General features: G+C 32.3%; 2 protein-coding genes across 3 annotated transcripts; one reads left to right on the forward strand and one right to left on the reverse strand.

Moving 5' to 3' along the window:
* Positions 1-10408: 10408 nt before the first annotated feature.
* LOC116775122 (uncharacterized) lies at positions 10409-11302 on the reverse strand. Its single transcript, XM_032667942.2, has 2 exons — positions 11018-11302; positions 10409-10863 (listed from the first exon to the last, which is right to left on the reverse strand). Exons 1-2 carry the CDS (start codon positions 11153-11155, stop codon positions 10684-10686), a joined length of 318 nt encoding a protein of 105 aa, XP_032523833.2. The 5' UTR covers positions 11156-11302; the 3' UTR covers positions 10409-10683.
* Positions 11303-11713: 411 nt separating this feature from the next.
* Positions 11714-25507, forward strand: LOC116775417 (ubiquitin carboxyl-terminal hydrolase 20). Of its 2 annotated transcripts, none has more exons than XM_061524565.1 (21): positions 11714-12031; positions 13346-13465; positions 14178-14282; positions 14453-14579; positions 14788-14947; positions 15980-16067; positions 16371-16463; positions 17045-17144; positions 17632-17713; positions 18404-18495; positions 19682-19796; positions 20207-20327; positions 20915-21019; positions 21209-21324; positions 21756-21934; positions 22217-22403; positions 22869-22982; positions 23237-23380; positions 23747-23873; positions 24233-24361; positions 24673-25507. In XM_061524565.1, exons 1-21 carry the CDS (start codon positions 11954-11956, stop codon positions 25162-25164), a joined length of 2874 nt encoding a protein of 957 aa, XP_061380549.1. In that variant the 5' UTR covers positions 11714-11953; the 3' UTR covers positions 25165-25507. The 2 variants fall into 2 exon arrangements, with proteins under 2 accessions (XP_061380549.1, XP_061380550.1); XM_061524566.1 differs by having other exon boundaries at positions 14797-14947.
* The last annotated feature ends 143 nt before the right edge of the window (positions 25508-25650 follow it).

Consider the following 25650-nt stretch of genomic DNA (forward strand, 5'->3'; position numbering starts at 1 on the left):
TATACATATAACTAAGTTTCGTAGTTTTCTTGGAAGTTGGAACCTTTGACAGTTGTGAAACACAAGCTATGTTAGTGATCATTACAAATTAATATTAATCGAGAGCAAAGAATACAAAAATATCCAATTAATAGGTACATATGTTTCTATCCTACGTAATGCTTTACGCACGCGCTATCGCGTTCCGGTGTGTTACAAAAGAGACCGTAATATTACCAGTTTATATGTAACAAGAAACAGATAATAATAAGAAAGTGATTAAAGGCAAGTCGCATTATAAAACAAATTCTGGGTTTTTGATATCAATTTAATAAATGAAAAACCAAAACTAGTACACTAGCTTTTATCCGCGATTTCGTCCGCGTGGATAATTATATGACAACTAGCAGCGCCACCTGTCGCGTAACTTTGAACAATTCAACTTTACGTCAAGCCTCGGTATTAGGTTCAGAAAGAATTCTATATAGTTTATTGAACTGAAGATATTTTGAAACCAGTAGCGACATCTGTGACTGTGTCACATAACTGCACAAATAATATATTCGTTAGGACTCGATCCCGCGGGAACTAAACGGGATGAAGAAAAAATTATAGCCTATATCTCATTTTCATATCTAAGCTATACTAGGAAGTTTTATCAAAGTATGTTAATCATATCTTGTCTGTAAGATCGATAAACATTGTCACAAATTATCGCATTTATAATATTAGTAGGATTCCCGTATAAATAAAATGTAATGTCGGGTTCATAGCCTATCAATATTATAATGTTTCGGCTGTATTACTGGAGAGTTTAAGAAAATATCTCATTGCATACATTTATAGCAATGTGAGAGAGCGGGTTAAGATATCGTAATACCAAATACTTATATTCCTAATTTATTCACACTTGAATTCCCAAACGCAATTCGATTTAATATATTATAGTATAGGAGCTGAATAGTTTGAAAAATAAGTTTTTAGATGAGGATTAGTAGGTGCATAATATAAAAAAAAAAAATTATGTAACTACATATGAAGCGACTCTTCGGTTGCATAGCAACATTAATCTACAAGTGATCATGATAACTGTCATCTTCGAACTAAATAAAATTATCATCTATAATTCATATATCTGTATCTCGCTATCTATATTTCTGAACGAGAAACTGAAAGGTGTCTGTGTTCCCTTTAGGTAGACACGTCTTAAGATTAGGGGTTAGAATTTGACACGAATTAAATACGGGGTTTGAAGTTTAATTTAAAAGTTTGAAGTTTGAAGTTTAGTTTAATCTAATGAATTGAAAGTAAATAGAAACAAATAGATAAGCATCTATAGGAATGAATATCCTGAAGTTGGAAATTACTGAATACCTAATCTAGTATTTATCTAGGCTTTTATAAATTATTTTGTCCACGCTAGTCAAGTGATTTAAGCTGTTTGTCTTTGCTCGCTGCTTTTACATGTATAGTTCATTAGCTAGAAGGTATGGTATGATATATATTATATATATATGTGTATAAGAATTTTAATAAAGTTCTATTAACTAGAGAAAAATACAAAAGACTACAACATTACGTATTATAATGTTTGTTACGTACACGTAACATATTGAAAAATTAATGAACATCGCCGGGGAAACATCGTTGTATGGATAAAATATCATATAACGAGTGACGTTGCTGACTGCGATGGACGGACACCAAACCGTGTGAACCAAAAGATTCCTGATACCACACAACCTATTGAAAGGGATTGCTATCCTAACATCGCGGCAATCATGTAGTCTTAGGTATAGGTTATAAGTTTTAATATGTAATTCTTATTATAATATACATATAACTAAGTTACGTAGGTTTCCTGGAACCTCCGGTTGCCACCTTATATAATTTGCGTAAACTCAATCCTGTGAAATCAGTAAAAAAAATAAGAACATTTATACCTGATGTAATTTACATATTATACATTGAAATTAAGACATACCACTAAATTAAATTAAAGTATTTATGCTTAAGGAAACAGATAATATTAATATTAAACGATCTCATAAAAACATTGCCACATTCATTCCTATTTCCTAGCGGCCATGGGAAGAGTAATACAAAAACAATAATCGTAGATTATGTACGACTGCAAAAAATAAATGTCACTCACATCCGTTGGACTTAATAGTGTTCATTTTTATAATATTTTTCATCTTAGAGTTTGGCTGTATATGGCTTAATTACGTGTAAAGAGGTTGAATGTGTTTTGACATTTCTGACACTGACAGATAATAATTAACGATAGAAGTTGCTAATAATGTAATCAAAACTCTATTTTATTATCTGTTATAAAATGATATTATATAGCTATTATAAGTAAATGTAATTAAAAATGTGTTACAACTATTTGTAAATATTAATTTGCTTCATGCAAGCCTTGTTCCGGTTCTTACGTATTATTAATTACGTTGTTTGAAAGTAATATTTTGATGTGTAGCCCTGTATGATAACCGATTAAAAACATTTTTTTTATAAAAAAAAGTTTAGTTGTACCAAAATATTTACTTATTTATTTCGAAAAATATTATCATTTTGATGTTAAAATTTTTATATTAAAATCATAGATCTTCATTTTGATATTAAAATCATAGATAAAACTGAATGTACGAACCTATATTTTATGCCAAAGCCTATAGAAATTTGAAACGTCTGAATGATCAAAATGGTTTATCCCTTAATGAGATCTAAGACTTTCGCGAGTTGTAATTTAAATAAAACCAATATTTTCGTATTTACTAGATATTTTTAATAAAATTTAATAAAAAAAATAACAATTTGAATAACCGAAAGTACAACGCGACGTCGGGAGTATGAAGTTAAAATAATAAAAAAAAAAACGCGTTTTAAATCAGAAATAGTAGTTTTATCTAAATGGCTTATCTCGTGACTACCACCAAATCATCTAGTTTTTAGACTCGTCAGTCGGACATTACATCAAAATCTATTTAATATATTTGTTAATGTGTAACGAACATCCGAGAATAAATACATCGATGTTCATAGTCTACATTAATTTTTTTAATCTACATTAGTTTTTTCACTCATAAATCGAGAAAGACAGACAAACTTTCGCAAATACGTATTATCAGTGAGGACTAAGGATACGTGGTGACTGGTTGAAAATGAAAATAAGTGGTACTTGATAAACAATTTAATTATTTGTTTCCATTAAGTTAACTGTTATATTATTCATAACATTTACTTAATGAACGTCGCATCCTATCCAAACTATACCTACAGGGCTGGCAGATTCGTAAACAAAGTATTTTTTTTAAATATATAATCAAGGATGTAGTGATGTATTGTTTTGACATATTTTTCGTTCAAAAATTATCCAATATCAAAATATGTCTTTATATTTATTATTAATTTATTTATTATATTAAAAACATTATAATGCTCGTTAATACTTAGTTAGAAATATCTAATATATATCTATATATATATATATATATTTAGTAGGAATTTTGTTTTATTTCAATGAAATTGTCTATGGTCACATCCGGGGCAATGTCAGCCCTGCCAACCAGTATGATGCAACCAACAAAGCCAGTATCACAAATTTATTAACAATCTCGTCATACTTCCTCGTGCTAAATTGTGTAATGGTTAATTATTTGGACTCGATTACTAATTAAAGAACAGGTTGGATGTATGTCCAACGGCTGTGCACGCGTAAAATGACATTCCGATGTTTTTTTTTTTTTTTTAAAACAGAATAATAACACCGAATTAGGTTTTGGTGTTTCTGAAATGTTAACGAAGTTTAATGTTCTGCGTTTTATAAACCCGTTGTGTTTAATTAACATTGTGTTGAGACTTCACATTTACTTTTAATTACTTTTCATTGTTACTCCGATGTTATAAATCGATTACCAACACGTTTTAATCCGGTCGTTTGTGATTGAAGTTTAAAGAACAAAAACAAGTGTCCAGTTTATGAATTTATAGTTTTTGATTAATTTTTTTTTATTTTTTTTTATATTGATCTATTGTTAAATAATAATTGAAATTATTGGACACCATTAACATCTTCGATATAATCATTATTTGGCAACTAAAGTAAGGTTGTTACTTCCGGTTGTCGTAAACTAAATTAGGTATTTAATGTCGATTGCGAAGGTTGCGGACCATATTCCAAAATGTTACAGGTTATAAATGTTTTTGGCTGAATTATGTACCTCAAAAATTGAACCGCATATCTTCAATGTTTTAATAAAATTGTGTAAAGAAGACAAATATATAATAAAATTAAAGTTAAAACATTGCAATACTAATTAATTTTTTGTAAAATGCAAAAAATATGTAAGTTAATATAAAAAACTATCAATTTTTTTTAATATCACAATAGCAGCATATTTTTTAATCTTCATCTTTAAAGCCTCATAATATGTCATTGCATTTTAATATATCATATTCCTATGCATTATTTATAGCTTACACTCTTCATTGTTCTTCGGATTCAATAGCATCGAAAGTAGGCCGTTTCGATCACAGATAATAGAATACCATAATGTTTTCTTATATGTTTGTTGAATAACAAAGCTCAAATAGTTAGTGCTTGTCATCAGAGTATTCTTGCAGTCTTGCTGGATTCGTCGGCATTACGGCCGCGATTCGAGCTTTATGCTCAAGGATATTAAAAAAGGGAACGCTTAGTGACAGTTCATTTGAAATTGACACAAACAATCGATATAACATTAAAAAAAGTTTATAGGACTGAATTTAAATTTTTATCATCCACTTGACAAACGAGTGGGACACAACTTACTAACTCTCAGTAACTTACTCTGATCAGGGAGAGTCATTTGGAAATTTTGGAAAAAATTTTAGCAGTGCTGGCAACCGAACCGAACCGATCCTAATGGGATGCAAACATCTTCTTTGTCTAACCACTCGTTCTGCATCTCTAAACTCATAGCATGGATCTTATATTAGGCATTCTCTACTAGCCGAATGAAAGACTAATATATCCGTACGTAATAGTGACAATTTTGATTTTAATAAAAGATTTGGCCATATTGATCAGTTTCGTTAGGAATGACTTATTCAGGCTTCGAACTGATAATAGTTATCTCATTCTCAAATTTGTTAAAGAAGAAACAAATATTTTGAACACCCCCTTACAGTTCGGAAATGTTCAAGGTGAAATAAATTTGATGTTAAACTAAAAAAACGTTAAATAAAATATCAAATTCACTCATTAAAATAAGTTATCACATACATATGCAATACTATACATTTCCAATTCTCACAAAAATTGGCCAAAACCAAGGTACATTACGTTGTCCCATTCTTTACTCTTCTAGAAGTACAGATTTTTTGAAACGCATTGAAAAAAAAGTCTTAACATTGGCTTTATAGTATGAACTACATGTTCATTGAAAATTTTACGTCAAATGTTTTTCAAACCTGATCCTAGTATTATATCAATTATCCAGTAAATTAATGAGCGAGCTCTTGAACTAATTAACTTAATTGAACAAAGAGAAACAGATATAAGACCTTTCAACACAATAACTGTATTCCTGTTCAAAATCACTTTTATATCGTACTACATAAGGTTCATTCCGTGATGCTAAGAAACTTACCCACTGTACATTGTGAACCCACCAATTTGGTACTTTCAACGTGGCTAATTATAACAAAACTTGCGTAACCCCCAGTCGCTTCTGTAGTCACGAACAAATTATCCTACTAATTTAATTTTTCCGTTTACAGAACACATGCATACTAATAAAAACCTTAAAAATAACGCAACAGGATCTAAATTAAAAATAATAAATTTTAGAGGTACCCAATGAAATTGTTATCAAGTCGAAGCGGCAAAAATTATATCAAAACTTCAAAGGCAACGGTTGCATAACCTCGTTCCCAATACAGTAATAATGGATGTCGCAGAAAAAAACGAAAGCGCAAGAATTAGAGCGGTAACTGATACAATGGCGAGGTAGACACGATTTGTCTTAAAGAAATCACAGTGTACATACGATATAACATATTTAGACTTAGAGGATGTAATGAAAGACGAAAGTAAATTATTAGTGTGTAGTGTACACAGCGTAGAAAGCAATTGAACCGTGCAGTATTTGGACACAGATTACAAACACTATTTTGTCTTCCTCTAATTATAGATTATACACAGATGTACACGTAATTTGTTTAGGGTTGCCACAACTTTCAATACAGTTAAGATGCTATAGATATCGAAATCAGAATACAAATAGGTGCTGAGCAGTTTTTTTTAAACTAAAATAATAAATACGTCCTAATAAAAAAATTAATGAGCCTATTACCACAGCTTGCTTATGTAACACTGATTGGTCTAGACTCTTTCAAGTCGAATAGTATTCTGTTTGTATACTTCATAATGTTAAAACAAAATTTTCGTAAATATTTATTAAACACATTTGGTTATATTTTTATATAATAAATGCCCTTTACAGTATCAGTTCCAATAAAAACATATGTTATATATTTAATTTCAAACAATATATAAAATATATGTTTCAATTTACAACAGACATACTATTAAAAAATAAATCTTCAAGGGACAGCCCTAGAATATTTTTGCATAACTTTTACTCTCCATAATATAATTGCTATGCAACAAATGAACTAATGCACATAATTCGTAGTTTGAAACTGTGATTACGTTTTAATGTCATTTTTTTTTTTTTTTTGTAAGTAGCAACAATTTACATAAGCGTCACGTAACATGATCAATGAATGATGTTACATTTGAAGAAGTGAATATAGAACAAGTTTAACATATTCATTATTGAAAACCTGTTGATATTGGTTTTAAAAGACATAGACAAACTTAGAATGTTACATTTTTTTTTCCTTAACCTTACTTCCACGAACATCCAGTAACATTTAAATAATAATAAAATATGTTCTTCTGTGATAAAGATATTGAGTTTGAGTAGGGATTTTTTTAAGATATCAAACAAAACATGAATATGATTTCTGGTTTGCAACACAATAATAATTATAAATAAATGGCATTAATCTGTGAATAATAGAAGATTGGTGGTTATAATTCTTTTTTTCATTAACGCTATTTAGTTTTTACCAAAAAATTATTTGTGTGTTGTATATACTGAAGTAATTTATTAAGACTCCTTAATTTATTTCACATATTAAAACCTCATTTCAACCGACCAGGACATAAAGTTTGTTAGAAAGTATTAATTGCATTCAATAAACTATCCTATGCCATTGGTGAAAGATATAGAATAGCTTGAGAAGATTTTGGAGGCAATTGCAATGGCGGCTCAAATGTCATTAATGCAATCCGTTTACACTTTTACGACGCTTTTGTGGTTATGTAGTTCAAGGTGAGATCGTATACCCGAATTCGGTGCTCTTAATATACGTTTTCATTAATTTTGCCTTTTGATCAAGATCTAAATTAATTCAGTTCCCCTTTACCAATCATCAATACATATTATAAAACAAAGTTTATCGGTGCGTCTGTCTGTGTCCGTTCGCGATAAACAAAAACTACTCCACCGATTATCAAAAAGTTATCACCACTCGATAGCGTGAGTCTCGAGGAAGGTTTTAGTATATTATTGGTTAAGTTTTTGTATTTACTTGTGTGTACATTAACGATATTTGTTGAAGATGTCGGGAAAACATGAGCTGTCTAAGAGCTTTTAACGAAAACGCTGCCTAAAGTCTTTGAGATATAACAAAATACTATATGTTGGAATTGTGTATCTTATATAGGTCTATAGAAAAGTCCGCGATGCCATATGTCTGTACCTTAAGGATAACATACTATATTCATTTTACAACTTTTAAAAATGGGCATTCCGAAAGCCTTTATTGGAAAGCTATTTACATAAATACGGTATTAAGTCTAAATTACTTCGTTTTCAAGCCTACATAAGTATCTGTAAATTACTTTTAAATCATTTAAATCGGGCTTACCGTTTGAAAGTTATCATAATATAAGTGTAATAAATCTCAAAATTAAATAGGTTATTTTATATTTTTTGTAAAGAGCCCGTGCGAAGCCGGGGCTGGTACCTTGTACGTCTATAGATATAATTATGATTTTTTTATATATTATAAAAATGTACCTTTAGCTAAATTTTTTTATAAAAATTTACGAACATAATGTCAGGCATCAAGATTAGCTTTTATAATGTACGAGTAACATTAACTCAATATCATATTATATGCAATTAGCCATAATGTTGCAATTGCTGATGAGTTTTTAAATTATTATTAATCTCGTGGTACGTGTCTATATCATAATATCTGTATATGGCTAGTTGCATATAATACTGAAGACTTCTTTTTATTATCATTATTTTATTACTTGATAACTTTGTTAATGCTTAGTAAAGTGCTTTTAAAAACCGATCCATTCTTTCTTGGGACAATTTCTCGGAAAATAATGGATAGTAGATGTCTTGACTATTTAAACTTCATGTATAAATCATACATCATATTCTTATTCAGTGTTCAGTTTCTTGTAACTCCTGTTGGTTTTTAAAAGCAATGTCGTCTGATGTAGAAAAATTAAAGCAAATATTAATTATAATCGCTTTGACTTTTGTCGACTGCATCTACATTTACAGTATAAAACGACATATATAATAATTGTCAATAAAGTGGTTATTCGTTTTCCAAACAAGATAATAATAAAAACATACGCTTGAAGCTCGCACGGCGAAAGCCAAGCGGCGTATTTAGACTTCGCCACTTTTTGTATTAAGACTACCTGCTATCATATATTGGTAGGTTTTAAACTTAAAATGTTTATTTGACATGAAATAGTTGAAATATTAATGCTTTATAATATATAATTTATGGAGATTGTTTTTTTGGTCTTAGTTTTCATCTTATCAACAATTCTAATCATTAATTATCTTTTTTTAAATTGCCAAAAGATATTCCGTAATAAGTAGATTCTTGCAAGGTGTGAAAGAGCTAAGCTCGAAGATAAATAATTACAAATTTATTTCGAAAATAAGCGTTGAATAAAAAAATAATAGGGAAATGAGTTCGAAATATGTATAATTATTATAATTTTCGAGTATAAATAACTTGGTTGTATATAATGATAGAAGAAAAAGAAATTGCAAGGAAGTTTTCAAAAATATCTGTCCACAAACACAAACCTGAATAATTTAGTATTTGTCGAAAGGAAATCCCAACATTTTACTAATAATGGGCAAATTCGTAATCACATATAGAAGAATACAAAATCAATTCAAATGATTATTCAGAACAATAAAATTATAAGACACGCTTACAATTGAGATGTCTACTTAAATGTGACGTCATGCGCTACGAATTGTGATTGGTGTTCCATTCAAAATGGCCGATTTTAATTACTTCAATAACTTATTAAAAAAAAAAAACAGTTTTTTAAGCTTACGACATTTTCTCTAAAAATATTAAAACGACAGTTTTTCGATACAGTCACGCTTATAAGTTATCGACTCAAATCCCTTAATGTCAAGAATTGTCTGAATCGAGTTATAATACCGCCATCTATTTCGATAACACGAAACTATACATATATCAAAGAATTAAGTCTGAACAAGAACTTTTAGAGTGAAGCCAATGTTTTATCGGTAAGAAACCAAACTAAACTATCACGTCTGATAGTATAGAGAAATACCCTATAATTTATCTAATAACAATTACACCATGCTGTAGATCGTACACAATTAGGATATAGAACTAACGGTTCCTTGGGAAACCGACATCCCCAAAGACCATACCATCAAGGTCAACTAGTATTACGAACTCACAAAGAATAGGTTCGTTGTAAATTTGTACGCGGTAGAAGTAGGAGTGAGAGGTATAACAGCCAAATCTCTCTACAACTTGGTAAGACTTGCACCTGTCAAGAACCAATATTTGGTTAGGTAGAGAGAGGAGTTTGGACAGAGGAGGTGAGTGTTTAACAAGCGTTATATAGGGCCCCCTTAAACCTACACCTGGGTTGCAATTCCCAGCCACCATTGAAGCTGCTCTCCCTGCAAAAGCGATGGACCCGGCACCTGCATGGTGAATACATGGAATGTTGAGAAGTTTCGTCTCTTTCCTAGAAAGTTGCATGAACTATGTACCTATTGCCCAAGAAATGTATATGGTTGTATTGTGAACTTGTCTCTCCTGCAACCTTTGAAGATTGTCTTCACGTGTCACTTGATAATTAATAATTATATATAAATAAAGATCAAATGAATTCCCTTTTTCCTTTCTGTTGGAAAATAAAAATAGGAACCATTTTTACATATTGTTATTAGTAAAAGAAAGTGAGTGTCATCCTATAATTATGGACTTCATTGAAGGAAATGGGGATAAAGAAAAAAAAAATTGGTCCCTCAAGTTTTTAAACTAAAAAAACCAATTCTTTAAGTAAACTTATATTAAATTTGTTGCAAACTATATCTATTAAACTTACATATATATTTAAATAAAAAAAACTAATTTCTCTAAATAAGATTTCAAATAAGTCACTCTGTCAATTAACCTTGTATGAGAAGAATCATTTAAAATCTTTAAATAAGCATCCCTGTTGTATGTTTGTAATTCCCAAAACATATGTGGAAATAATACTTTTAATTTTAACAACAACTTATTCACGGTTTAAGTTTTTCAAACCAGCAAATTGCAATTGGATAATTATCTTTGCATATTCGACACTTGTTCTCCGACCTCTGTGATCATTTGGGCTGATTTTAGAATATTTTCATATTGATAACCCATGTGCACTGCTATCAATTGCATTTTCTTCAGATTCTCCTCACTACCTTCCATCAAGTGTTCTGTTGAAGCCATATCTCTTGCCGCCCTCGAAAGTAACTGAGTAAATTAATAAATTCAATTATTAGTAAGCATACAGTTAACAATTAGTGTAGTTTTCACTTTATTTATTTTTACTTTTTTTGTATCTTTAAAGGCATTGGGATATATAAAAAAATTTGAAATATTTTATTCTTATTTTAATTTATAATACCTCATTAGATTTTGACCCTCGCTGAATTTGTCGAGCTAGAGATGCTATATTATTCATATTTACTTGCACTCTCTCCGCTAAACGTTGTTTTGACTCCGCGAATAACGAACGAGCGCTGCTCGATGAAGCGGAAGTCATCGTGTTATATGTGTTTTCATGTAATTATCTAAAGTACTCTGTAACTTATCTTTAGAACTGGACTTCAAAGTAAGAAGACATTTATAATTTAAAATTTCTTGTAATACTCTGTAATGTTAAGTTAGATCTGTCACAAGTAAATAGTTATTTTGTAATTACTAATTGTCAGTATTGAAACAGATATTTTCTGTCATACAAAGATGTTTAAAAGAAAATATTGTGCAGCATATATTTTATTAAAATATAAATAAGAAAAAACCTAAAAACGAAGTCTAAAAAATACTTTTAATATACAAAATGTTAAATGTCTGCCTTATAACCAAATTAAAAAAATATATTACACTAAAATATTTAATGGATACTTTTGTACATATTTATTTGGTCTGCAATATGCTGTTTTGATAATTTTTACTATTTCTTATCGATTAAGTTAATAAGTATTAAATTGTGTCTTTGTGTGGCCTTTATTGAAACGTATTTTTTAAACCGACTTCTTACACATTAATATAAATACTATTTACAATAGTTTGTTTTTAATCTATGGCAGATTTAAGTCCTGACTTTTCGCTCGTCACGGAACGTTTTGTGTTATAGGAAATTTCTGTAATTAATTAAATTATCAGCCTCTATCCGAAATGTGTTCTTCTAAACTTTGTTATCTATATAATTCTTCTATTTCTACAACTATATATCCTTTATCTAAAGTTTAGAAATGTTTATTTACGATACAACTGTGCTTTAAATAATTGGAATTTGTATTTACCTATATCCTTAGTAACAAAGTCTGTATTTATCGCAATGGACAAAGGTGTGACGTGTGAACATTTAAATAAACTTGTGGATTTCCTTGGAAAAGAGCTATGGCAGTCGAAAGAGGTATCGTAATTCATTTTTTTATTACTCATAACCTCAAACGTAACATCAGTGTAATTGGTAATTAGCATTCCTAACTTATATTGTCATTATGCAATGTTCCACTAGATATAAACTAACGCTATCGAGGAACTTAAAGATACGAATATAATTTCCAAGTATACAATGTCTTTAATCACATAATTATTGGAGTATTAATTTTTCAACCTAACTCAACTTTGATATTATGTAAACAAAAGGTAAACATGATTTGTCGTCCCTCTCGTAACGTTATGATTACGTATAATGTATTAATTATTAATTCTATCGGTGTCTGGTGCATTTACCAAGAATAGATTACTGTATTTAATAGACATAAACAACAAATACTAGTGTAACATTTTTAGTAGATTATGTTTAATATCAAACGATATTTCTTATTATTCTATACAATTATATATTTCTTTCAAGTGTAAGAAATTCTTAATATGTTAGAAATTACAAACTTACCTTAATTTTTTGTATTAAAAAGTCGGCAGAGACATTTACATATCAACATACCATAAAATTATATGTTATTTAAGCTTAAATATATTAATATAATGAATAAAAGTTACATTGAAAAAGATTTAAATTTATGAACAATAAGTACTGAGGTTCTTTACCCTAAAGTTTGACCAATATAAGTAGATGGATATGTTTAAATTGTTGCATTGTAATGTGTGACCTGTTTTATTAATGTATATATTTATTTGCTAATAAATAGTTATATAATGTGTAGATATAATTATCTTGTACATATGTATAGTGGTATAAGACATTGTTTTAATTTATTAAAATAGTACAACTAATTTTATTTAAAGTTTAATGTGAATGAATTGCAATTTATGTACTAATGAATGTATATAATATATATAGATTTCATTTAGATTTATATATATATATATAAATATAATGTACTGATATATATATCAGTATATTTACCAAGATAGTTAAACTTAATAGTTTTTAGCTCTTAAAGAACCAATTCCTTTATAAAATCTAACTTTATGTGATAATCTCATGTATGTGTATTCCACTTATTAACCTAAAGTCAGGTGCGTAAATACTTTGGCTGTATGTGAATTGATTAAATATCTCAATGGCATTCCTTATTTAAAATAAAAATAAAGTATTCTCCGTCAAAATTTTAATAATGCATTGGGTTTAAATACAACTATTATGAAGTTGGAAGTAAGTTAGAATTTGATATAATTTACTGCAACTCAATTTGAAAAGTCAGGAATTAAAAAAAGCTCCTAAAAGATGTAAATAGCACATAACTTGTTTGTTTTTCAGAGTCTGAACTGTTTCGACTGTGGATGTCCCGGCCCCAATCTCTGGATTTGTTTGCAACCTGATTGTCACCATATAGGCTGTTCTGAAGTTAAAAATGATCACAGCACAATACACCAAAAGGTAGTTTACAGTGTAGAATGTTCTATTAGAGCAGTCTTTCCCAAAGTGGGTGATAACATCCCCTTGTGAGTGCTGCAGGCTTAAAGGGGGTGGTAAAAAAATAAATAAATGGGGGTGTTGTGTATATTCTTGGGGGGTGATTTGTAATTTGATCTAGCTAGGATAAGTTATAGTGATTGTTCAGTAGGTGAATAATTGGTACTGCTATAAGTATTTTTGTCTTAAAGTGGGCGGTAGACAAAATAAGTTTGGGAAACACTGACTAAGATTAACAAATAAGTATGGTCCATTCATTAATTATTACAATTTGATATTTAGATGATAAAAGATTTTCTTTAAAAATACAGGCACATCTGAAAACAAATGTGTCAGATATCTATGTAGTTTTTGCTGATAGATTTTGAGATTTCAATCAATACTGATCTGGATTCTGATGGCATAAGAATTAAAACTGTCTTTATATATGTTTCAATTGTCATACAAACAGACAATTTCATGTTAAACAAAAAAAAAATCACAAAGCTGATAATAATGTATACTTAGCACATATATAATAGGTATTTAAATGAAAAACAAGTAAGTATTTAGTTTGATAATATAAAGCGATGTTAAAGACGAAATATTGAGAGATTTTAACACTTCATCTAGACATATTTTTTCGTTAATTATAAATAGTAACCAAGTCTCTTAATAATACAGTTATCTGTTCCAGAACTTTCCATCTCATTGTGTTCACATGAATGTTACAACTGAGAGGATATGGTGTTACTTGTGTGAGAAAGAGGTTCACATCAGAACAGCCATCGCAAAGGCAAAGGTATAATTTTTTTTATATTTGTTATGTGGTAACACTCTTGATATATATTTAAAACAATCATAGTATATCTATATTTATTAGTGTAAGTAATAAAACTTCCAAATATTTTTTGTCTTCATATTTTTTTTATATGTAAAAGTGCTTTACCATAGACATTTTTATTTTTTCAGATGAAGCCAGACTCCACGACTGTGGAGGAGATGCTGGTGTCACGTACGGGGTCTGTGGGGATCAGCGTCAACTCGGACGAGGACCTCGACCCTGATGACATGGAATACGAGGACCAGAGACCCAGAGGTGGGTTGTGACCCATTATAACCTACTATAGACTACTCAGCAATATATATATATATAGTTTATCACTATAATATAACTATGTTTGTACTTGTCTAACTAGAACAACTAATATATTAACTGTTTGGTTGACTTTTCCATGAAGTAGATAGTAAATTAATTGGTAAAATCTAAAACTAACGAAAATCAATCTTACTCCCTTGATATAAAGTGGTTGCAGGTCTAGTTGGTCTGCAGAACATGGGCAACACCTGCTACATGAATGCGGCGCTGCAGGCCCTCAGCAACACGCAGCCGCTGACGTCATACTTCCTGGAGTGTTCCGCAGCTGTGGCCTTGCTGGTGGGCGACAAGAAACCAGGGATTAGTCGGTACGATTATAGACCTTATTTATATATCATTTGAGTTGACTTTAGACTGTAAATAGTGGGCGGGCGAAAAGAAACCCGGGCTTGTTGGTTTGACTATACACCTTATGGGTATTGTACTATAGTTGACTTTAGACTGTAGATATTGAGAACGGCGACAATAACCACAGCTTAGTAGGTGAGATTTTAGACCTTATGCTGTTATACTATAGTGGACTTTAGACTGAAGACGTTGTGGCGGACGACTTTGAACCAGGGCTTAGTGGTATAGAGCTTATTTGTTTGTACTATAGCGGACTTTAGACTTTATAAACATTGTGCTATAGTTGATTTTGTGTTGTCGCTTTTATATTATGAATCTTTTTAGATTTTTCTTTTTGATATTTGAATACTGTAGTCTGTTATTGTTATATGTAAACTATACATTTTAATGTTTTGATGTAATTCTGTTCAGTGGTTTTAGAAGGAGCAAAAACATACATAAATTCATGTTATGTGATTTCAAAAAGGATATTGTTCTTATTTTATGCAGCCGAAAGTGATATTCAACCTTTTTCTCAAATCATTAAGGTCTTAATTACATTGAATGTTAATATATATGTAAAGGAAATAATGGACTCCTACAGGATTTCCTTCATATTAACTTGAATTTAAATGTCAAGTGTTGCTGTCATGTCGAGTCGATAGGTTGCGCTAACTGTTGAGACGCCAGAAAATTTATTTCGTAAAAGAGTTGTTAATGTCTGTAACTGAGGAATCTGATTTAAATTAAACTGATTAGTGGAATAAGAACGACAATATAACTTTAAATGTCGTTTCTTTGTTTTACAGTTAAAGTTCTTAACTTACTTACTTTGTGGTTAATTCATTGTAAAAGTCTAAATTAAAAAAAGCTTTGTTTTACAGAGCTAAGCATGGTTTAATTTGTCGTAAATTCCATAAAATAGAGTAATTGTCTTATATATATGTATATAATTGTTTCTCTAAAAGAAATATATATATAAATAATGTTTTTAATATAGTTCTCCTTTTCAGAGCATACCAAAAATTAATTAGAGAAATGTGGAGTAGGAAAACTAGAGGCTATGTTGTACCAAATGGTATTCTGTATGGGATAAGGAATGTGAGTATCTATTGTGAAAAGTAACAATAATCGCCGTTTCGCGTAGTCCTAGATTCGATTTCCGCTGGGCGAGCTTAGAATAATCAAGTCCGATTAGTTAAGAAAAATCTCCAAGGTATTCGAGGGAAAAGTCGAGGAACTTAATTTATGTATCCCATCGGCTGGTTACAGCAATGACACGGTTGATGCTCCTAAGACTTAATATGTAAATTTAAGGACTATCGAGAATTTTAACAAAATAGCCAACTCTTGAACAATTGCGCTTACTATTTATATGACATTGGTGTTGTTTGTGATGGCCAGGTACATCCGATGTTCCGTGGGTACCAGCAACATGATACACAGGAATTCCTGCGCTGTTTCATGGACCAGTTACACGAGGAACTCAAAGAACCGGTACCTGTAACAGACAAACATACAAATATATACATCTATATAAATAAAAATTAATATCGCCATACGCACAACTTGGAAATGGCTCGATCAATTGGGCTAATTTTTTTTTGCATGTCCCACAAGGTTCAACAAAGGTTTTTATGCGAAAAAAATATGAATAAAAATAAAAGTTTACATCAGAATTAAAATGTTGATTAACTGTATACTATGACTGATGTAATGAAAGTTTGACAAGTTAAATATCGCCTACATTAAGATCTCCAATTTTTAAATAACAGCAATTACTTAGGTATCCAATAAAGCAAATAAGCAGAGTTTAATTCATATTAATATATTATTTTGTTCCTACCTATATATGTATATATATATATATATATTTGGATTTTGCCTATAACTGGGCATTTATTTAGTTCTCCGTTCTTGTTGCGCGGATCCCACAGCCAAGCATTTCTACATATATTGTTAAAAAATATATATGTGTAATTTAAATTTATACTTTGTCAGAAAGACCAACATGCATACATTTTGAACAAAAAAATTATTATGTGATGCATTAAAATTGTATATATCGTTATATACAGGTGTGGGATAGCGTGTCTGATGATAAACTGGCGTCAGAGGTCGAAGGTGACCAAGAGACGAGGAACATTCACACAAGAAGACGGGCAGCTTCATCAGGAGGTAGCCGAACAACTACTAACTGCTAGATAAAACTTACATGTTTAAATCTTACATGTTTTAATAGGGTTTAGGTGCTATGTGGTTTTCATGCTATATGAGTACATACAAAATTTTGACTAAAATTAGTTTTGTATTTTTTGCATGATTGAGCAACCAGCGAACACACTAACAAATGGTTTTCACCTTTAATGCTAGCAGCTATATATGTATATATAGCTGTATATACCGTTCCGATTATAATTTGGTCTTGATAGTCTTTAAGTCTAGATTGAATAGGTTATTGAGATAATAAAGTCACATGTCACCTATTAGGAGGTGGAGTGACAGTCAACCATCGTCCACAAAAAAAAATACACATGTCTTTTTTATATTTTTATATATGCATATATATATATATATATATATATATATATATATATATATATGTATATATTTATATCAAATAATATTATGTTCATTACAATGTCAGTATATTAATTGTCTACAGCGAACGATGCTGCCTATTTCTCACGGTTAAGGCACTCACCGGCAGCGTCCGGTTACACTGACAGGAATGACAGCTATTTAAGGTATACATATTTAATGTTTCTTTAAATATAAAATGAATAAAGTTAATACGCAGTAATGTGTTTAATAAAAATTTTATAGATACATATACAGGTGCTTAAAAATTAATCAGATTTGAATTTGCCGCCATTACTTAGGGTGTTGCCATTACCAAAAAAAAAAAATTTGACACCCGATAACTTAGTTATCATTACAGAAAGTTATGAATGCAATAAACTACAAATTTTTTTAAGAAATTTTTATTGTTTAAGAACTCTTGTTTTGGAAACGTAAATTAAATTTAACCTACTACCTGATGTTGTGATTCAACACCATTAGTTTTTTTTATGAGGTCAATTGACGTCAAAGGTCTTTGTAAACAAGCTATTAATTATGGGCAACACAGGAGGAAATTTAATTCCGTGTAATAAATATAAACCACATTTGGACCAGGGCAATGGAAAATTTTGATACAACAGTGCATATGTAATAGAACAGTTATAAAAATAAACCTATGACTTATAGCTTTTTTGGTAAAAAAAATAATAATCAAAGCTTAACACTATTTTTCCTTTTTAATTCAAATCTTGCATTGATTTTGGAACTTCCGGTGTGTGTAATATTGGATAAAATGTCTAGTTATTTGACTGAATAAAAAAAAAAGTGTTGTGTATTTGACTATTTGTCTTATATATATTTATTGGTAATTCCAGGGTACAACCTCAGTCTGAGCACGTCTCCAAACACCGGCGGTCAGCGAGCTTCGCTGGAACACATCTAGCTTATAATATACATCAAACTAACGGTGAAAATATATAAACACACACATACAAACGAACACATACGCACATACACACACACGCACACACGCACACACACACACACACACACACACACACACACACACACACACACACGAACACACGCGCGCGCACACACACACACACACGCACGCACACACGCACACACACACACACACACACACACACACACACACACACACGCACACGCACACCAACACACACACACACACACACACACACACACACGCACACACACCCCCATTCTGACTTTGCTGTGTCCTTATAATGATATGATTGAGGCAAATATTTATTAAGCAATTAATATATTAAGTAAATTATATTTTCCAAATCACATTTAAACTCATCCCGTAACAACGTTTCCTAATGGTACCATAACAATGAGAATGTTTCTTAAACTATTTATAATATGAAAGTTTTTTAATGATTAAGAGACAGTGTCATCTACGTAGAAACAAAGTTCACAGCTAAAATTAACTTAAACATATTTAATAATTACTAATACAAGTGATATTGCCATCAGCCGTAGCTTATTCAGCAATTGATGAACAAAGAACTAGTAAACTGTATAAGGAACATTAAAAATTTGTAACATATATAATATAAAATCTAAGAAAATTTATATAATACTTTGAAAATTACTTTCGTATGAAAGGATTAAGCTCATGTGTGGTGCGGCCATTAAAAGATCTCACTAGTATTGTTAATAACAGTTTGTACGGATGTTCGTTTGTAGCGTTTACACTGTATATGCTGAACGTTTTCTGATTAAACTTTCCTATAGCATAGTTTAGCTTCAGAACACCTTATAGGTTATATATCTTATATGCCCCATGACTCCGTGTAGTTTTCGGTTATGCAGTATGAGGTCACGTGACACAGGCGATAGATGGCGCTGATTGGTTGACATGGCAATAAATAAAACTAATATCTATCGGATTACTACGCGTGTTATATTATTTTTAATCTCACGTGTGAGATGAAAATTCACATCTAGTCTGCCCGTGATCACGGTCGCTGCAAAGTAACCGAGACGTCGCGTCGGGAGTATGTAGTTTTTTAAAATAATTAAATACGCGTAGTAAGTAATCCGAAAAATATTAGTGTCATTTCAATGAAAACACGCGAAAGTCTTAATTCTTATTAGTATGTCAATTGTCAATATGTTAGGTCCGACGGATTCAAGGGACGTGGGTTCCGAGTCGGAGTTGTCCAGCGAGGCGGAGGAGAGGTACGAGACGTGCTCCAGCGGCGCCAGTGAAGCACCCGACGCTCATGAGAACACGTGAGCATAGAATAGAACATACTAGAAGGATATTAGATCACTCTCGTGTATATAGGAAGTACATTGCAATAATTTTCCTATATATAGTTATGATCAACAGATTACAGTTAATCAATAGTGACATATATTTTCTGTTATTTGTAATGTTTGAGTTGTAGTATGGTGAGGTTGTTGAACCTTGTATGTGACGTGTTTTTTTTGTCTAATTGCCTGTTTATAATAAATTGTGGAGTTTAAATACCGCTTTAGATAGTCAGGGGCGTACACTATACTAGAAAAATAGCATAACAAACACAATGTGCAGTTGTATTGAATGAAATTAATAGTTACAGATTAAAAATATAGTTAAGAATTTTATAGTTCTAGTAATTATATATATATATATGTATACATATGTTGTTGTTTACCAGTTCCCCATCCTGGAGTGGTGGTGGAGGTGACGGCGGAGGTGGTGCGAGGTACCGCAGCATCATCTCGGACGTGTTCGATGGGAAGCTGCTGTCGTCAGTACAGTGTCTCATCTGTGATAGGGTACGTTATACCCTGTGACGGGCTGATGCGGTGTCTCACACCCTGTCATAAGTACCAAAACCTTACTCAATTGTAGTTATTTAAATATGATGCTTGATTGACTTTTTTTTTATTAAAATTGTTTTTCTGTAAATTATTATGTATATAAATGAATTTAACGAGAACTAACCTACATTAAGATTTTTTTTATATAATCTATTTTAAATTTTGTTTGTTAATAATTAAATATGATACATTACAAGTGTGATGGTTGATTGAAAAAATATTTTCAGCAACAAATATGTAATTCAAATAATTACTATTTATCATGTTTAACTTAATATAATCTTTCAATAAAAATAAAATTAATATATAAGGTAAGAAAATCTCAATTATGTGCCAGAATATAATATAAAAAAATTATACACGGTATGGAGAGATAGAATACACCTAATTTTTGACAAAGCAAAAGATATTTTGCCATAAATACAACAGAAATTTGTACTAACTCCGTTGGTTTGAATCAATTTCTCAATGTTGAAGTTCTGATTTATGTATTAAAACCTGTGTTAGGTGTATTTTTAACTAATTAATGTTATATTTATCAGGTGTCGACCCGTGTTGAGACATTCCAGGACCTTTCATTGCCCATTCCATCCCGGGAACACCTCGCCATGTTACATCACACACCGCACACCGATCAGGACTCGTGGGTTAGCTATACCAATATATTTAGATAGCCACAGATCATCGCATTATTATAGATAATAAAATGTGACACAGATAATAAATATAACATAGTATAGCCGCTTATACTCTTCAATGTTATTATTTTCGATTCTGTCACCGTGATTTTAAATTCTCCTGTATGAATGTAGTAATCTGTAATGTTTGTTCTTCAGCTGTGGTGGTTGTTTTCGTGGTTCCGCTCGTGGCTGTACGGCCCGGCCGTGTCGCTGCAGGACTGCCTGGCGGCTTTCTTCAGCGCGGACGAACTCAAAGGCGACAACATGTATAGGTGAATGATTATGATATTATTCGGATTACTAAGCGTATTTTATTATTTTTAAAAACTACAGACATCTCGTCTGCCCGTGACCGTTGCTGCAAAGTAACCGAAACGTCGGAAGCATGTATTTAAAATAAGCAACACTTAGTAAACCCGTAAATATTAGTTTCATTTAAATGAGAGTCATCATATTTGATAGATTAGAATGAGTACATTTTAAGTAACTATTAAGGATTGTTAAAGATAATATAACGTTACCATTCATATATATGGTATTTCAAACCGTTTCCAGACTTGTTGATAGTGTTAAAAGAAATGCATTTTTAGTTTTACCGTGTCACAATCATATGTATGTGAATCCTGACAGGATGTTAGTAACGGCCATTTTGTTGACGAAACTAATATCGGAAAACGTATTCATTTTGAAATTTCCTTTCCAGTTGTTCGAGATGCAACAAACTCCGTAACGGTGTGAAGATGTCGGGCGTGATCAGGCTCCCGGAGGTGCTGTGTGTACATCTGAAGCGGTTCCGTCACGAGCTCATGTTCAGTGCCAAAGTGGCGGCGAGAGTGTCGTTTCCGATCAACGATTTAAATATGGCCCCTTATTGTCATAAAGGTGAATGTGGTTATGGTTTAAGGGCAATGCACATATATTCTAGCTTGTCGCATGTAATTCTCTCCCTGTATTCAGTAAGTATACTATCACCGTCATTCTACTCATATCAAAGACAGAGACTTCTTATCTTCTTATCTTGTTATCTCTCTCACTCGCTAGATCGTATTACTATACTACCAATCATCTCATATCATCTCTCTCTCTCGCTCTCTCTGCACTATATACTATATCCCCCCTACCACATACTCCCCTACACTGTTAACGTCACCCGTCTCTCCTCAGAGTGCACGTCATCCGTGTCCCGCTACTCTCTCTGTGCTGTTATATGTCACGCGGGCACGGCGGGCGGTGGTCACTACACGTGCGTCGCCCGCGTCGACGACAGGTGGTACTCGTTCGACGACGCGGCCGTGACGCCGCTCACCACCCACCACCTAGCATCCTGCGAGGCCTACGTACTGTTCTACAGGTAGATATATCTATTATTACATTCACAGAACAATTAATCATGTGAGAACAAAGAGGCAACTCAAACAAAATCTTATTTTATCTCTTCTTCATTGAAAATATTAGTTTTAAGATATATTAACGCTTGTATGAAAAATGGCTCATAATTAGTAAGCCATGTAGATTATAGATTAGTGAAATTTGGTTTCAAAATATAAAACACTCTCAAAGTAGTCTATTGTATATATATTTTCATATAAAAACTAATTTTTCATATAAAAATCCTTATATTTTTAGACTTTATATATACTAAATAGTATATTACCATGTCAAATTTAAAGTACTTAAACAAATTTAATCTCTATTGGATTTTAAAAAATACCTATATATTTACATATCCGAATCATAAGAACCGTGACTGGATGCGGCGTTAAGTCCTAGTTAATTGAATTATTACAATAATATATCATGTTGTATTTATTTACAGAAAAATAAATCCCCAAATGGCAACCCTGAGACAAAAGGCGGCCGAAATATTAGAATCGTCCAACTCGGAACCGAACGACATTAAGTTTTACATCTCCAAGCAGTGGATTAATAAGTTAGTGCACATTATATAATAAGAAGATCTGCGAGCAAAGACGGGATTGGTTTGCTAGCTTAATGACAAAATAATATATTAGATAATTCATACAGATATTTGATTTGATACGAATTCGGAAACTATCTGTATCTCTTATCTTATGGCCAAATACGTGACATGGCGTAGGAATTAATTTAAACACCAGGAATGTTGTGAAAATTAAATTACATTAAAAAGTCTGTTATATAATTAATATGTATGATTAACCATAGATTCAACACGTGGGCGGAGCCTGGGCCCATAGACAATAGTGACTTCGTGTGCGTCCACGGCGGGGTTCGTCCTGAGCGGGCGCCTCATCTGCCAGCCCTGGCTGCCCGTCTCCCGCAACCACTATGGGACTTCCTCTACCATCAGTTAGTATACAACCCACCTTAACACAGTATGAACGATCGACTTAAAACTACTGCAGTACAAAACAATTGTATGAGGAAAACTGACAACAAGCAATGATCAGAGATGGTTGGTTGAATAGAATTTAAACTTATAGGAAGTTATATAAGACAAGGTAAAATGGAAAATACTTAGAGTGGATTAGGAGCGAGCTAACCAAGTCAGTGTCTCCGAGTTTAGTGTACAATATGCATATGAATGATATGTAATTTTATCAGATAAGCAAAAAGCAAATTGATCTATATAATATTTATACATACTAGCTCGACAACTACATTATAGAGTCAAAATAATTAAATGTAAATTAATTAATAAGGTAATTGCCTCAGATTCGGCGGTGGACCGGCGGTGTCTCACGCCCACGAGTGCGGAGTGTGTGCGCGAGCTCAGCATAGACTCAGGGCGAGGAGAGCCAGGGAACTCACAGCCTTCGCTGAACTACACGCCATGTTCCAGGTAAACAACTCGACCAACCAGACGTGATAAAATGTGTAAATATACCAACTTCTACTTAGGTATATCGATAGATTGTCGATAAGAACTGTTGTATGTATTTGAAAAATATTTTTGTATATAAGAGTAGCGTGAAGCTTTGGAGAATTAAAAAAAAAGTTTGTTAGCATTCTTTACATGCTCTCATCGGCCCCGCTACCGAGATAATATGATGGTATCAGAATTATATAGAAATTTCTTTTGCCTTCCATTAGCTCCCATATAGAAGAGGAGGTCGAAGTTCAAAGGTCAAAATTGATTCAGTTATAATTTTTTTTCTTGTAACTACACATGACAGTGGAGCTAATTGATAATTAACATAGGACCAGGAGCGCCCTCTAGCGGTGTTCGCTATCAGTATGGCGTGGTTCAGACAGTGGCAGGCGTTCGTCCGGGACAAGGCGAGACATCCGCCGCCACCCGTCGACAACACGTCCATCGTTGTTAAACAGGTCAGTCAGTCGATTATTCCTTCATTACACAGGGTGCTCTTGACGTTTCTGGTGTCGGGACGAGTTTGATAGTTGCCTTATATTAAGGTTTATAATAATTCTTATTATATGGACTCTGTTTGCTTTAGAATTGTCGTTGGCGTCAGACAATAACGCTATTAAATACAGTTTTAATGCTGACGTTTTGAAAATTATTCCTCGATATGCAACTTGTGACAGAAAATTGGCTGGGATTAATTTTTTTTTGGAATAATGAATTTCCTCAATAGTTAGAGTTTATTATATTGTATGTACATTTATTATCTGTGCAGGAAATCGAGGGGATCGTGTCATATGTACTGAAGCCGGGTTCGGATCACGCGCAGCTCAGCGAGGAGTTGTGGAGGTTCTTCACCGATATATACGGCGGAGGTCCCGAGGTCCGGCTGTCAGCACCGCCGCCGCCGCGGGTCACACGATCCTCCAGGAACTACTCCGAATCGGACAGAGAGGAATACTGCACTAAATCCTCGTCCGAGGTCAACCTGTGGCTGCAGAAGAATCGCTCGCTTCAGAACATCAGCAGGCGGTACAAGGCGGACTCCGACGAGGAGATATACAGGAAGTACAAGCGGCATCCCACCAGCTACGACTCCGACGACGGCATGGAGATCAGCCCGACGCACAGCTACAACACTATCAGGATGGAGAACGGCCTGTCGGAGCACGCCGCCCCCGACGACCTGAACCTAGACAGCATATCACTAAAGAATACACCAAAAACATGTAAAGTTAGAAAGACGAAACGCAGGACGGTCAAGTGACCTCCGCCGCCACATTCCTCTAACCGCTTGCATTTAATCGTCACTAAATATTAATATTTTTCTATGTCTGTATACGCCGCGGTCTAAACGGTTGTGTTAGTACAATTTTAGTTCAAATTAATACACAAATTGCAGACGTCGGTGTGTGTATTTACAATGGGCGTGTGTGGGTGAGCGTTTGTGAGGATGTGTAATATATTCGCGTTTCCGGCGTGAGCGCGTCCATCGGTCGGCGTCGTGCCGAGGGTTAGGTATTTATTTTGTTATTCCTGGTTCCCAGTCTACATGTTGTTTGTTAACGGATTGATCAGTAATAAAATATATTTCAACAATTGACGGTGTATATGTTGGGCTTTTTTTTTTATTATCATTTGATTCCATACAAAAATAGTGATGTGCCAACGAGTGATACAATTAATATTTTCCTATATAAATTCTATTTGACTATTTTTGTTTTTTTTTTGTGTTTATTAAAAAGTATTAGCA

The sequence above is a fragment of the Danaus plexippus genome, chromosome 25, assembly GCF_018135715.1.
Source record: "Danaus plexippus chromosome 25, MEX_DaPlex, whole genome shotgun sequence".
In the NCBI taxonomy this organism is placed as follows: domain Eukaryota; kingdom Metazoa; phylum Arthropoda; class Insecta; order Lepidoptera; family Nymphalidae; genus Danaus; species Danaus plexippus.

Bases quoted from the DNA above. Each gene is read 5' to 3' on its own strand.
- LOC116775122 (XM_032667942.2), bottom strand. From the start codon at position 11,155: ATGACTTCCGCTTCATCGAGCAGCGCTCGTTCGTTATTCGCGGAGTCA. The intron at 10,864-11,017 runs GTATTATAAATT...TAATTTACTCAG, and splicing joins GAGGGTCAAAATCTAATGAG to TTACTTTCGAGGGCGGCAAG.
- LOC116775417 (XM_061524565.1), top strand. From the start codon at position 11,954: ATGGACAAAGGTGTGACGTGTGAACATTTAAATAAACTTGTGGATTTC. The intron at 16,068-16,370 runs GTGAGTATCTAT...TGTGATGGCCAG, and splicing joins TTCTGTATGGGATAAGGAAT to GTACATCCGATGTTCCGTGG. The intron at 21,325-21,755 runs GTGAATGATTAT...TTTCCTTTCCAG, and splicing joins AAAGGCGACAACATGTATAG to TTGTTCGAGATGCAACAAAC.